General features: G+C 34.4%; 1 protein-coding gene across 13 annotated transcripts in view; it reads right to left on the reverse strand.

Annotated features, from left to right (window-relative positions):
• Positions 1-14,359, reverse strand: part of TRMT11 (tRNA methyltransferase 11 homolog) — a 70,686-nt gene that overhangs the window by 41,070 nt on the left and 15,257 nt on the right. For 6 of the 13 annotated variants that reach the window (XR_001305933.3, XM_013992581.3, XM_084957599.1 and 3 more), the window contains 5 exons: positions 13,608-13,764; positions 4,802-4,882; positions 1,847-2,011; positions 477-549; positions 231-362 (listed from right to left, as the gene is read on the reverse strand). Coding sequence is in view for 6 of the 13 variants with exons in the window: in XM_013992581.3 (XP_013848035.1) it covers positions 231-362; positions 477-549; positions 1,847-2,011; positions 4,802-4,882; positions 13,608-13,764 (608 nt within the window). In the remaining 7 variants the exon portion in view is untranslated. Of the gene's footprint in view, positions 1-230; positions 363-476; positions 550-1,846; positions 2,475-3,865; positions 4,883-6,236; positions 6,350-13,607; positions 13,765-14,359 lie in introns of those variants that run through there. The other 7 variants (XR_014804419.1, XR_014804445.1, XR_014804408.1 and 4 more) reach the window with 5 other exon arrangements.

Raw genomic sequence — 14,359 nt, forward strand, 5'->3', positions numbered from 1 at the left:
ATGAAGATTGAAGACCATATCCCTGATGTAAAATAAAAAGTTCAAAGCAGTTTAATCAATAAGAGGAAGAAGCTGTTTTATACACATGCTGTTAAATGAAGGCTATCACATACATTAAATACAACGATATTTACTCTAAATATGATTAAAGATAAAGAAAAAAGCATGCTAGATATACAAATACCATAAGAAAAATGAAATTAAAAGTAAAATTATTTAATATTACATACTCTGGTGTGTACACTGGTAACCAGTAGACTAGTCTTCCACCTAATATGAGAGTTTCAGCTGCAAAGTTTAACAGGTCAAAAAACATATCACTCAGATGATAACTCAAGGAAACAGGAACATGGCTTTCTGGACTAGACAAAGAAAACAAAATTTCAAAGTCAGTGAAAAACTATTTAAGTTCACTGAAAAGAAGAAATATGCTTCTGCTCAAGGTAGTTAACACATCATATTTAACTTTCACTTACCATTTTTCTATGCTCTTTGGTATTTCCTTCTGTGACCCTGTTCTTCTTGTAGATTCTCTAATACCATATGGAGCTAGACAGAAAACACAGATAGTCAAAAGTCACCTACTCACCACCGAGAAGCAGATGAAAATCATGTGCTTCCAGATGTGATACCCTGAAAAGGATATATCACCTATGCAATATTCCAGCTGAGAATGCATAAAAAAAGGGACATTCAATTTAAAACACTGGAAGGGCAGGCAGGTGACTGTGCTCTTCGGAATATCAACGTCACAAAAGATAGACAAAGATTGTGAAAGTGTTACAAATTAACGAAGGCCTACAAGATATGATTACTAAATGCAATATCTGACACTAGACTGGATATTGCAGTTCAGGGAAAAACATGCTAAGAAGGATATTACTGGGTCAACTGATAAAACCGAATGAGAAACTATGAAGTACTGAAACTGATAACTACTTTGGCTAAGAGATTATCCCTATTCTTAGGAAATACACACTGAAGTAAACAGGGGTAAAGGGCCATGATGTATACAACTTACTCTCAACTGATCATGAAAAAAATAACCTATTTTTATAAGTACACACAAAGTGAGAGCAAATAATAAGGTAGAATGATAATAAACAGTCACCCAATTTTCATAAGTATATTCATACTGATGTTATAATGCCTTGATAATTTTTCTTTTGTTAGATTTGAGATCATCTAAGTTACCAAAGAACTGAAAAGGTCTGAGATGGAAGGGTTGAGATACAGTTTGCCACTATCTACAGATTTACTGCCAAATATTATAGAAAGACAGATCTATCTTAGATAGGATGCCTGAAAGCCTAAGAACTCATGAGGCATGGGAAAACAAGTTCTCATGCACGTTCCTGAAACCCAGTAGTTTACAGAACCCCACATATCCTGTAACTCCAGAAAGGAGATGCCATTACAATGGGCATGACAATAACAACAACAAAAAAGCAAACCAAAAAAAATAAAAACACAAAAGCTTACACATAGAGAAAGGTGAGATATCGGAAACTTTCTTCTTTAAAATCTGATACCAAAATTACAAACGATATTTTGGCTCCAGTTGATATACTAACAACCAATTACAGTCAACTATAAAACAAATGAATGTCTTAAAAAAAAATCCAAAGAGAAAAAGGAATGACAAGTTATATATAGTTTAAAAAAAACAAAACCACTTAGTTAAATTAGCATTCTGCCCTATATTCATAATTATTTCCTTCTCAAGGGTGGGGGGAAACACTAGTACAGCTGTTTTTTTCTGTTGTGCTAATATATTTTATACTTTCAACGTAAATGACTTTAGGAAACTAACCCTATTCCTACTTTTGCATAAAAATAAACTTACGATCAGTGATGATTGCATCAAAATATGCGCCCTTCCTCCAGGAAGGTTTAGATGCATCTGAAACCAGGACATCAAGGTAATACTTCTCTAAACCGTATTGACGAAGATTTGCCCTAATGTTTTCATCTGGTCCTCTCCATTTCTGGTTTTTCCTACTAGCCTTTCCTGAAGGGAAAGAAAAAGTGAAGATAGCACTAACCACATTCATGTCTCTCATCACTTAGCTAAAAGTAATGTTTAACACATCTATGCCTATATTTACTCAAATAAAACTTGCTTTCATTTAAAATCTTAATTTTATTTTACAATTATTTTCACTTTAACTTATTACAAAAAATATTGTGAACAGTAAACTGTACTGACACCTAACTGATCTTGTTCTGTATCCTTCCCTATAAAATTGCCTTAAAACAACTGTTCAGGAGTTCCCGTTGTGGCACAGTGGTTAACGAATCCGACTAGGAACCATGAGGTTGCGGGTTCGGTCCCTGCCCTTGCTCAGTGGGTTAACGATCCAGCGTTGCTGTGAGCTGTGGTGTAGGTTGCAGACGCAGCTCGGATCCCGCGTTGCTGTGGCTCTGGCGTGGGCCGGTGGCTACAGCTCCAGTTAGACCCCTAGCCTGGGAACCTCCATATGCCGCGGGAGCGGCCCAAGAAATAGCAAAAAAAAAAAAAAAACCACTGTTCAGTACTTGAGTTCAAAGCACCAGTAAGATACAGAGTGGAACAGAACATGGTCCCTTTCTTCTAGTAGTGCATAAATACTGATAAACCAGATAAACAGAACAGAAATGGTGAGCGCTAACTTGGGAAATGCAGGAGCTGTGACCGTGAAGAGAGGAGGCAAAAATGGAGACCCAAGAGATGGAAGGTGAAAGTGGGGGCTCAAGGATGGGTTCAAAAGTTTTCATTTAGGAGTCATGAGTGGATGATGATATCATCAATGAAGATCAGAGAAACTAAGAGGAAAAACAAATCAAGGAAGAAAGATGAGATTCATCTGAGATATATCAATCTTGATACACCTTGAGGTTCCTACAAAAGATTTAGAGATATTCAGCAGGTAGTTAGAGGCCAGAATATATACACTTGGGAGATATCAGTATATAAAACTTAAATCAAATCCATAAGAATGAATGACATTTTTCGTTAATGTAGGTGGCAATTACGTGTCTGTTCTATAATTACTCTTCTTCTATTTTTATAAACTCTTCTGTATTATGACCTACTTCACAATAAAAATGAAACCTAAAACTCAAAAGGAGAAAAATGACATGACTCTGCACAACATGCAATATGGTAGGTGAAGGGGCTGCGGAGAGATGCCTGGAGAAAAGTCACATCCAACCAGACACTGAGGAAAACTCCGGGGCCCTGAGGAAATTGAGATGAACTAGTCAAAGAAATCAAAGGACCACCCATTGTCTGAGGAAACCAAGGGAGGCTTTACGAAGGTCAACAGTATCGAATACTATAGACCTATGGCTTTGGTAAGAGTTTTCAGTAGGCATAGAAGCCGGAAAATAATGAGCATAAGACAGAGATGAAGAGGAAATAGTAAGTAAATACTAGTATTTTTAAGAAGCACTTTGGCAAAAGGAAGAGGAAAACAAAGCAGTAGCTAGAAGGGCTCCTACAGGATCGATAGAAAAGGTTTTGTATTTTTAAAATAGAAGAAACTTGGAAATATTCGCGAGTATAGTAAGAGATTAGAAACACAGCAATCAGAGGGCATATCTACCAGCATTTTGGGTAGGCTGTGAAGAAACTCCTCCTCAATCATAATTCTATCCAAGACTAAAAGGGGCATCACGTAACTTTTAAACATAACTCTAAAAAATAAAAACTTAAATAAAATATATAGGACAATATCCTTAAAGCAAACATACTGCTTCTACTAAAAGCAAACGAATAATTCTGCTCAGCACTTTGTCTGCTCTAACATATTGCAGACAAAGACTATCTTTTTGACTATCTTTTTCTGGTTAGCTCATTTAGATGAACTTTATAAAATGTTACTCTTCTCCATATGATATTACTAAATTCCTTAGTAATAGGAATTACTATGGTAGGAAAACAGTTCATTAAATACAATATATCAAATTGCTTCAGTAAAAGAAAATAAAGTATGATAAACTCTCACCTATATAACAATTTACACTGGATGAGAAAAAGGAAAATCATGTTTTATAGACTGATTCTAGTTACAACAATGAAATATCAACATAAATACAATTTCAAAATCAAAGAAACTTTATATTTTTAATACTATACAGCTATAAAGAAATACTTTCCCAGTTTGATTCAATTTCATCTAGTCACACACTTCATTAACAAAGCTTCTATATTTTAAAGTATTTTCCAAAATTGCCTCAAAAGCAAGCAGATGCTTTTGTCAAGTTACTCCCAGTCTAGTGCAGAATCTTTAAAGTTACTGCAACCTTAACTGTTTCAAAGATGTTTTGGTCAGTTATAAAATTAAAAACATATATGTTACTCAAAGACTAGAAATTAATTGATTATATACTCAACATATGATTGTTGAATAAAAGAATGGTGATAATTTTTTAAGTAGAAACTGTATGCTTTATTAACATGAATATGCTGATTTCAAATGGCTAGTCCCTCTCCTACTTCTTTCCCAACACTGAAGTTTTACAACCTTACTGATTGCCCACTTTTTCAAAATCTAAGACCAAAAATAGCTCTGAGAGGAGGGCTTTTTCTTATTCATCTTTGTGTTCCCCCAGGAGGTCATTCTGTACACATTAGATCACTTCATAAAAAATGGATACCCAATGAAGTCTTATTGTTACTAAAATAAGTAAAACTAACCTATATCCTAACTCTGTATTTTAATATTAAAAATAGATGTATAATATCATATATAACTATTTTAAAGGCACAGTTAGTAAAAGAGCAAAGACCATACCATGGTCTAGAACCACTACTCACCCAAGCCATGAATGGTGTTGTAGTCTATGTCTGTCCCACATACATATGCACCAAAATGAGCAGATGCTATCAGAAGGCCACCTGAAAAGTCACATAATTGTAATCTGTTAACCAGAAAGTCCCAGGCTCTTATTTTTTCCCCTACTTAATCTGATCTAGATCCTTAGAAACTAGCTGCAGGAAGAGCACCTTAGAATGACACTGGTCCTGGCCATATTTAGCAGCTTCAGAACTGAAGAAACAACCCCCTGAGCTGTGTTCATCACATCAGTCACAAAGCAGGGGATTAACATATGCCCTGGCATTATTATCATAAACAGCACTGCTTAGGGAAAATTATCATTTTCTTGATCAAAATAATATGTATTTAGATATTTTCATCTGATTTTGAGAAACATATACCAAAGCAGTTTGCTCTTTTCTTACAAATGAGCATATAAGACTGCTACAAAAAGAGCTGGCAATAAGTTCTGACAATTGGGCTCAATTCTCACTGAAGTCAGAACTTCAAATAACTTAGGGCATAATAAATATATAAGACATTAACCCTTACAAAAATTAAAACATAAGGACAAGAAATAGTTACTCCTATAACCAGTGGAATTAATTATCTCATTTTAAACTGTAAATACAAATTTCTAAATAAGTATTCAGATATATACAAAAACTGTTAACACAACAAATTTTCTGGGCTGTGATCAAAGAACAAATGTCTCAACACAACTTGATTAGACCAGTTCACATATGAAGAAAAATCCTAATAAAGATTAGAGATTAATGAAACCCTTTAAAATAAAAGGTAATAATACTTTTGCTATTTTAATAATTGTACTTTTTCAGTGAATTTCACTTTTTTTAATCATCCAAATTAAAAACGGTCTTAGTGTTTGGGCAAGTCCTAATAGCTTATACTGTAGAAATGTCTGTCAGTCAAACTGAAATCAGAAATATACAGAAATATACTTTTAAGACTATGCACAAATTTAGATATGGGGAAATAACTAGAGCTCTTTCCACTATATCCTTTCAAAGTGTAGCCTCTAAAATTAAGATGGGTAGTGCCTCCAGAGGGTCAAAATCTATAAATTAGTGGTGTTTCTTCCATAGTCATTTAAAACATAGTTTGGTAACATGTACTTCAAAATACTTTGCTCAATGAAAAATATTGTAACTGACTACTTCCTAGTGGAGCCCTGCATAAGAGAAACAGAAGACTAAAAGTACAGCAGAAACCAAAACCTAGGTTCCCTCATACTAACTACAAAAGGCCATTTGTTTGCAGAGATAAAGTAAGACTTCATAATGCTTAGTCTATAAATGAAACAGTTCATATGTAGGAAAGGTACTGCATGTGATGACTTAAAATACTCACAAAATCACTTCACCCAAAATACAAGGAATTACTACAATTCTGCCAATCAAGGCAGATACTCACCTAGAAGAACTAGTTGTCAAGGGGAACAGAAAAGCTTTCCTGCGCTTCCTTAAACAGAACCTTATCCATTTGGTTAGAGTGAGTTTTGAGAAGACCCAATTTAGAATACATTGCTGAAAGGAGATGAATAATCTGTTAGACTACATCTGTTAGTTAACTCTGTGCCTTTTAAAAGCTTTTCAAGTTTTAAATAAAATCACTATAAATGAGCTTCTCTGAACTGGTCAATGAGTAATCATTGTTAATCATCTAGTTGTTTTTTTTTCTTTTTTTCCAATTAAAATGAAGCATTTCTGCATTTAGTTTTACCTCACTTGGAGTCTCCTTGGAAGCTTTTTGGTGGAAGAAGTAATTAAAAAAAAAAAAAAAAAAGGAGGGGTGAAGTGTTGAGGGAGGCAGGTAACCTGGCTCAACCTAATTTCTTATGTTATCAAGTGTAAAAATAGCACATATGTGATCTGGATTGGCAATTTAGTGTTTTAATTTCTTATTACTGAAATAATAACCACTTAAAGGTTAGGGTAGTATCTTACAGGCAAAAGGACAAAATAAACTTTATGATACAGAAATGAACTTTATGATATAGAAACTAATTTATGATTTTTATCTGTAGAGATTTAGGTGGAAAGTTTTATAAAAGAGTGAAAATGAGAACTGGGCTTTGGTTTTGCTGAAAGAAAACAATGAAAAATAGTGATACTATTTCACCTATGTTATCTTTAAAAAAAAAAAAAAGAAGAAAAAGAACTCTAATAAATTAACCAGCAGCTTGAGCAAAAGGATATTGCCAGAAAACAGAAATTCTACCAAACTATGAGACTCAAGAAAAGAGGACTGCAAAGAGCTGCAGATAGAATGGGGAACCAGAGATTACTACAAAGACCTACAGAGATCCATTATCATTCTCCAAACTTTCTTTTCCTCCCCACGGTTTCTTCCCAGAGCTAGGACAGTGGGTTTCCCAACACCTTGCTCCCTCCCATGTCTATCATTCTGCAATAAGAAAATTTCAAATTTTTACTCCTTTCCATACACCTATGGGCCATTTGAATGTGGAACAGGCCAAGAAGTACGCAACAGTCTCCTAGTTGTCTTCTCAATTACTACAGGAGGTGACTCATTTGAGGGGAAAGGGAAAAGGAGCTAGAGCTAACACTACAGAGCTACATCATAAAATCCCACCATAGCATCTACAGCTATCAGCAGAAACTTGTACCAATTATTTTCATTATAAACAATCAGAAGTTTACAATTTTAACCCTCAGTTACCTTGACTATTGCCACAATTTGCCAACAGTTACAAATTAGATAGAAATAAGCCAAAGAAGGTCTTGAAAATGAATTCATGGCCAAATGGTTCATCATCGCCATGCAATATTCGCTATATCTAACATCTTTCACCAAAAAGGCACCTAAGTGCTTACTCAAAATAATTAAAAAATGATAATACAGTTCACTAAATGTCTACCATGCATCACACAACTTCCTAAGAATTTCATATACATATTTCCTCAATTAATCCCCCAACGTATTACTTCTTATCATTTTAAAATGATGGAACCAAGGACAAGTTAAGAATCTTGCTGAATGTCATGTAGTAACTGACAGAATTAGGATTAATACTCAAGCTCTTTACTCCTATGGTAGTCAATACCATACCACCTCCTTTAAGGTCAGCAGCAATTTAAGTAAATATTCGCTAGCCTACTACTTAGATAAACAAAAGTAAAATTTGTTATTAAACAAATTAGGTAAAGCTGCACACTCAGTTAATAAGAGCTATATACCATTCACAAGTCTTGTATCATATCATTGGCTTGGCTGGCCTGTACCATTATAGATACTCAACATATGCATTCTAATCATTTCTTTAGTGATGCTCATATTAGAACAGCAGTACTTCCTAATTACTGAGCTGACTCACAATATGTATCTTCACCCTTGGGAAAATGGAGATAAACAACTTTCAAAAAAAAAAAATCTTACTACAATGATAATAAGCGTATTTGCTAAGATGGAAATGAAAGCTTTTCTGCAGCTCATAATGTCATTCAAGACAACAGCGCAGACTGTCAAAAGAAAATGGAAAGGTATTTAGGCAGGAAAAGATTATATCTCTCCTTTCAGTTTCCTAGAAGCTTTCTCACCTACTCTATAACGCTGAGAAAATCACAAGTCATAAGCAGTCTGTGGGTAAAGCAGTTAGGAAACTAATATGTGTTGATTTTGTATCTTTAAAATGGAAAAGGGATTGGATACACTTGAATTTTAAAAAACACTAAAAAAGGAAACAGAAGGAAAAAATATCCAATACTTTGTGAAAAACTATGACTATGGAGGAGGGCACAAGGCTACTTATTTTTCTAATCCTTCAGAAGGTACTACCCATCAAAGACAAAAGGCCCAAGAAAGAGGAAAAAGCACTATTTGGTGCTTATTCACAATTACTGGTCATTACCACTTTTAAAACAAAAGCACCAAAAATTAGCTAAAGTCTTAAAGCTATGCTTAACAACAAACAAAAATTATGAAATGTAGTCTAGCAATATCTTTGCAAAGATCTTCCTCTTGCAATTTCCCATTGATGGTCTGACATATTGCAATTAATGACAAAATATGCTACCCACTCTAAGGAGCTGCCCGCAAGCAAATTAAGGGCAGGTCTCCACACCCCTTACCACACTGAAGGTAGTCAATAGTCAATACCTTGACTGCTATGGAAGTTAACATTTCATAAAATGCTCAGCCTCATTTACATCAAGGGGGAGAAATTTTACCCACACTGGTACCTATTTTTATTTTATTTTATTTTTTTTGTCCTTTTTTTTTTTTTACCATTTCTAGGGCCACTCCTGTGGCATATGGAGCCTCCCAGGCTAGGGGTCTAATTGGAGCTGTAGCTGCTGGCCTAGGCCACAGCCACAGCAACACGGGATCTGAGCCACGTCTGCAACCTACACCACAGCTCACGGCAACGCCAGATCCTTAACCCACTGAGCAAGGCCAGGGATCAAACCCGCAACCTCATGGTTCCTAGTCGGATTCGTTAACCACTGAGCCACGACGGCAACTCCCTGATGGTCTGGTCTACACGTATGTGTGCATATTAAACACAAACTTGCACGTATCTCAAAGAATCACTTCACAGGGAAAGGTTTTAGAAGTCCAAGAACAAGATTAAGAATTAATAGAGCATTTAACATTTGGAAAAAGATATATTATATCCATTTTCACAACACAGAAGAAAATAATCTCCAAATGCATCAGAGATCTAACAGAAAAAAAAAAAAAAAAAAAAAAAAAAAAACTACTAAAGTACCAGGAGAAAATGTAGCTGCATGTGTCTATAACTTAGATGTAGGGAAAACTTGCCTGGCCAAAAACAAACAAAATTATAGCGAAGTCAAAAGATAAATGGCAAATTGAGAGAAAATATTTTATACATTTGTATATAAAAAAAAGGGAAAGGGAGAAAGGGGAACACACAAAGTATTTTTTAAAAATGGGAGGTGAGTGGAGCAAAAAGTATACAGAAAAATAGGCAAAAGATTTGAAGATAATTCCAAAAAAGTTATAAAACTACACCTTAAAACATAAAAAGTTGTTAGACTTCACTCATAATAAAAGACCTACAAATTATTACTAGATTGAGATAACATTTTCACCCAATGGATTGGCAAGTTTCAAAAGTCTTACAGTATACTCTGCTGGTGGGGCAATAAGGACCCACATATATTGTTAGCAAGAACGCATAATGGTATAATGGACAGTAATTTGGCAACATTTAACAAACTACATACATGTACACTTTTTAACCTAGCAATCCTAATTCTAGGAATTTACCCTGCAGTTGTAATTCCAACATTATGAAAGTACACTGTGAACAAGATTATTCATTGCAAGCATGATTAGTAACTGTGAAATATGGGAAACTACCTATATCCAAGCTTAGGAGATTGAATAATTTACAGTACACATACCCATGGAGTACAACCACAAAAAAGAATAAAGATAGTGAACTAAAAGGAAGTGATTTCCAGGAAATACTGTGAAGTAAAAAAAAGCAAAGTTAAAAGCTACTTTTTGTGTAAGGAAAAAGTGGAAATAAGAAAATGTCTGTATATTTGTGTATCATTATTTAAAAAAAAAAAAACACAGGAAGAGTCAATTAGAAAACAGAGACGTTGGTTACCTCTAAGTACTTATAAGTAGAAGGGAACAGAATATAAAGAATATGGAAGGGAGTTGAACTTCTCTAAGTATCCCTTCTTTTGTGTTCTGACTTTCAGAACAAATTAATATTCTACATGTTTAAAAATAAAAGTAAACCACAAGAATGTGAAAAGTAAAAAATCTAAAATTGAGGGCAAACTGAAAAAAATGAATTCAACTAATTTTAAATGAAGAGGAAAAAGAAGAAAGCACAGTAAAGAAAGACTTTACTGCCCCTTTTGGGGTAGAGAACTGAATATGTATTCTGAAAACACATCTTTTTATTTATTTTTTTTTGGAAAGTATTTTTAATAGGATATTTTCAGTGGTATAGGAAAGGGAATTTTTAAATTATTTTAGATATACTATAGGAATGAACAAAAGAATAAATATGCTGATGTTGATAGGAACCTGGGTTTTCACTGTGGAAGAAAGTACATGCAACTATGGAATGGGAGTAGGCAAGAAAGAAATCTGTAGGGATAGACTGGAATGTACAGTATACATTAAAAGTCAGATTTCTAAAATATGTATATGTACACATATGAGACGTATATCTGTAGGAATATGTGCATGTATGTTGCCTATGCATTTACAGCATATTGTGTATATACACACATGTATTCCCTAGCTTGTCTGCTGAAAGGATCTAGAAACAAAGATACCCAGCACCCACATCTTGGTCCCTAATACAATTCCCCACTAAAAGAAACAAGGATTTCTTGGAGAAGTGACTGATTACAGAGGTTGAGAAGGTAGAAAATGAGCCATAAGTAGGGAGGTATTTGTAAAAAAAAAAAAAAAAAAAAAACAAACCAAGAAGATAGGAACAGGTCACAAAGACAGATCCAAAGTAAAAAGACTCTCACTAGAAAAATCTGGGACAATTTAAGCAACAAAATAATTAAGGGGGAAAAATGAAAAATGAATTACAGGCCACTAGGAGAAAGAGGGAAGAATCTACTAATTCATAACAGATAAATGAATAATGTAGGCAAGAAGAAAGACAACAGGATGAATGTCAACTGGTGAACATAAAGGGAGTGCTGAAGATGGAAAACCATCCCTTTGTAACCATCAAAGTCAAGACTGGTTTAGGCAAGAATCATCAGTAGATGTTAAACCTACCAACTAGATAGGGGTGAGAGGTGATTTAGATGGGCAGAACAGAATATTTACATGGTCTGAGTGTGTCTTTGCATAGACTGCCTATTAACTGTAAGGGAAAAAAACAGTAATCATACAGTGAAAAAAAAAATCAAATACCATCTACCCAGCTGATCAAAGTTAACATTATCAATGGGAGGAAGAAAAGCATCATATGGGTGCTCCAAGGATACAAAATCACTCAAGTGTGGTCCAGCCAGACCTGAATCTAGAAACATTCCAGATAAAAAATAAAAGGTGGGAGAGTATTCTTCAAAATTACAAGTTTCATGAAAGAAAAAGTAAGGCTTTGGATATATTCCATATCAAGAGATCAGAGACATATTCACAACAAAATAAAATACCTGATGCTAGACTGGAAAGGAAAAAAGATGGTATAAGGGATGTCAGTGGATTGGTTAAAAGAAATGGAATACAAACATTAAAGTATTGTGTTAATATTATAGTTATTAACACTGAATTCTATACTGTAGTTATATAATTTAAGAAATACATAATGAAATATTTGAGAGGCAAAGGGATGTAATAAATGCAACTTACTTCCAAATGGTACAGAAAAAAAAATATTGTGCATATAAATATGAGAAAATAAAGGATAAAGCAGATGATGCCAAATGTTAAAAATAGTCTACTCTAGGTCAAGGATATGTAGGTGTTCTTCTATTTTTATTCTTGTAACTTTCCTATAAATTTGGAATTATAAATTTATTTATAAATTTATTTCCTATAAAAGTTCAAAGGGGGCACTTAGGACAACAAGGATGGGAAATAAAGGAATAGGTCCTATGTTGGGGGTGGGATATATGGAGGAAATGGTAGAGGGAAGAAGAGAGACTCACTAGTGGATGAGTTCAACAACAAAGGAGATCATTCCATCAGTCAGAAATCTCTTGACCTTGATTCTTTTTGCTCCTAATGATATGTGATTGTATTCCTCAAGTTAGTTTACGGAGTAATAGCAGCCTGGCAGATCCTAATGCAGAGAGAGGCACTCTGTGATGGTAAATAGCTTGAGCTCTGGAGGTAGACTCCTTGAGTTAGAATCTCATGAAGTGTATACCTTGTATAACCTTGGCCAAGTCACTTAACCTCTTTCTGTGCCACAATCTCAGGAAGATTTCTTAAAGTACTTCCATTTCAATAGTTTTAAGAATTAAACTAGAAAGTAACATTAGAGTGCAGAGGCAGTACCTGACATGTTTGCTATTCAACACATGGTAGGCACTGCATCATCACTGCTTTCTGAGTTTCTGATGGAAAAAGACCACTACATGGAGAAACTTTAACTGTGTAAAATTTGTTTCCACACAATCTGAATTGCAATGAATTTAGCCAGACAAACCTAAATATGAACACTCCCTAACTACACGCAAGATGGAGAAAAATGGGTTGAAGCAGGAAAATGTCACGTCAGAGTCAGAAGAAATAAACTTGGAATTTTAGGACTTCCATACAAAGTTACAAGAACATCCAATCAAGTTTTCAGAGAACCCAGGTCATGGCCTTAGCAGCTAAGCTCTAGCCCCACTGATACTTTGTTACTGTTCTTATTTTCAAACTTATGTAGGAACTTCCACAAACCAAATCAAAGATAAGGCACATTAGCCATTTTTCTCCATATAAGTACATAATTAATCAATTTTAAGAGATGAACACATTTTTAAATTCTGTCACACGTCTTTCTCAAGAGTTTTCCCATTTTTAAAAAGTTTTTATTGAAGTATAGTTTCCTATTTAAATTAATTACATAGTTTTACCACACTTCTACAATTATAGTATGTTCCTCTAAGCCCACAAATTCTTTCAGCATCATCTTTGAAGTGGCAGAAGTGTTAAATACTGGCTATTACACAAATATGTGGTTGTCTCTTAGCCACTACCTAGTGATAATTAAGACTATTCTATTTAATCTTTTAGCTAAATATTGCTATTACCTTGACTCATATAAACAAGTAACATCTCTACATCGGTTTAACAATTAAATAAAAATACCTGTTCCAACAAAGGGATCAAACACAATATCATTTTCTTTCACTTTTCCATGGTTAGCCATGATGAATGATAAACCAGCATCCATGCTTGTATTTCCAATAAAGTGTCTCTTTTTGACACTGTATGACTGAATAAGCTCTCTCTGTCCATCTGCAATCTAGATCAGAGATACTTTTCAAATTAGTATAAATGCACAGGGCAGATTTAAGATAATCATTTGCAATAAAACCACAGTATCTTGATGATGAGAATCTCTTTCCACTTACTGCTGCTTCATAAAAATGTGACTGCAACAGTTATGGACAAGCATCTTTTATTTCTTAGTGTGCTCCCATTTACTTTTGCTATACGAAGTGAATTTGAATTGAATTTGAATGCAATTATTCCAGGGGTTGGTGGTAAACTCTAGCCATCTCTTTTTTTCTAAGTAACAAATTTCTGTAATATAAGCCACAGCTTCTATTCCCCCACTTACTGCCTCAGGAATAGGGCAAAACTGTTTTGCAGTAATTTCATTTCTTTTCATAAAGGAGACTTAGATCAGAGAGCTCCACAAATGAGAATTCTCAGCCATCACAGCACTCTGTCTTTTTGCTGCTTTATTAACAAAGCAGTTCACATTTTCTGACAAGTCTTGTGTTAAGGTTTCCAGGTATACCACCTCCTACCTAGGCCCCATATCTAACAAACCTCTTGCATTTCATCTGAATCTCTGGAAAAACACAAAACACATAACCACATATTTTCCACTG

This window comes from Sus scrofa, chromosome 1 (genome assembly GCF_054392235.1).
Source record: "Sus scrofa isolate SSC_HxYL_T2T_F1_AM1 chromosome 1, Sscrofa_HxYL_maternal_Yorkshire_Landrace_v2.0, whole genome shotgun sequence".
Lineage (NCBI taxonomy): Eukaryota > Metazoa > Chordata > Mammalia > Artiodactyla > Suidae > Sus > Sus scrofa.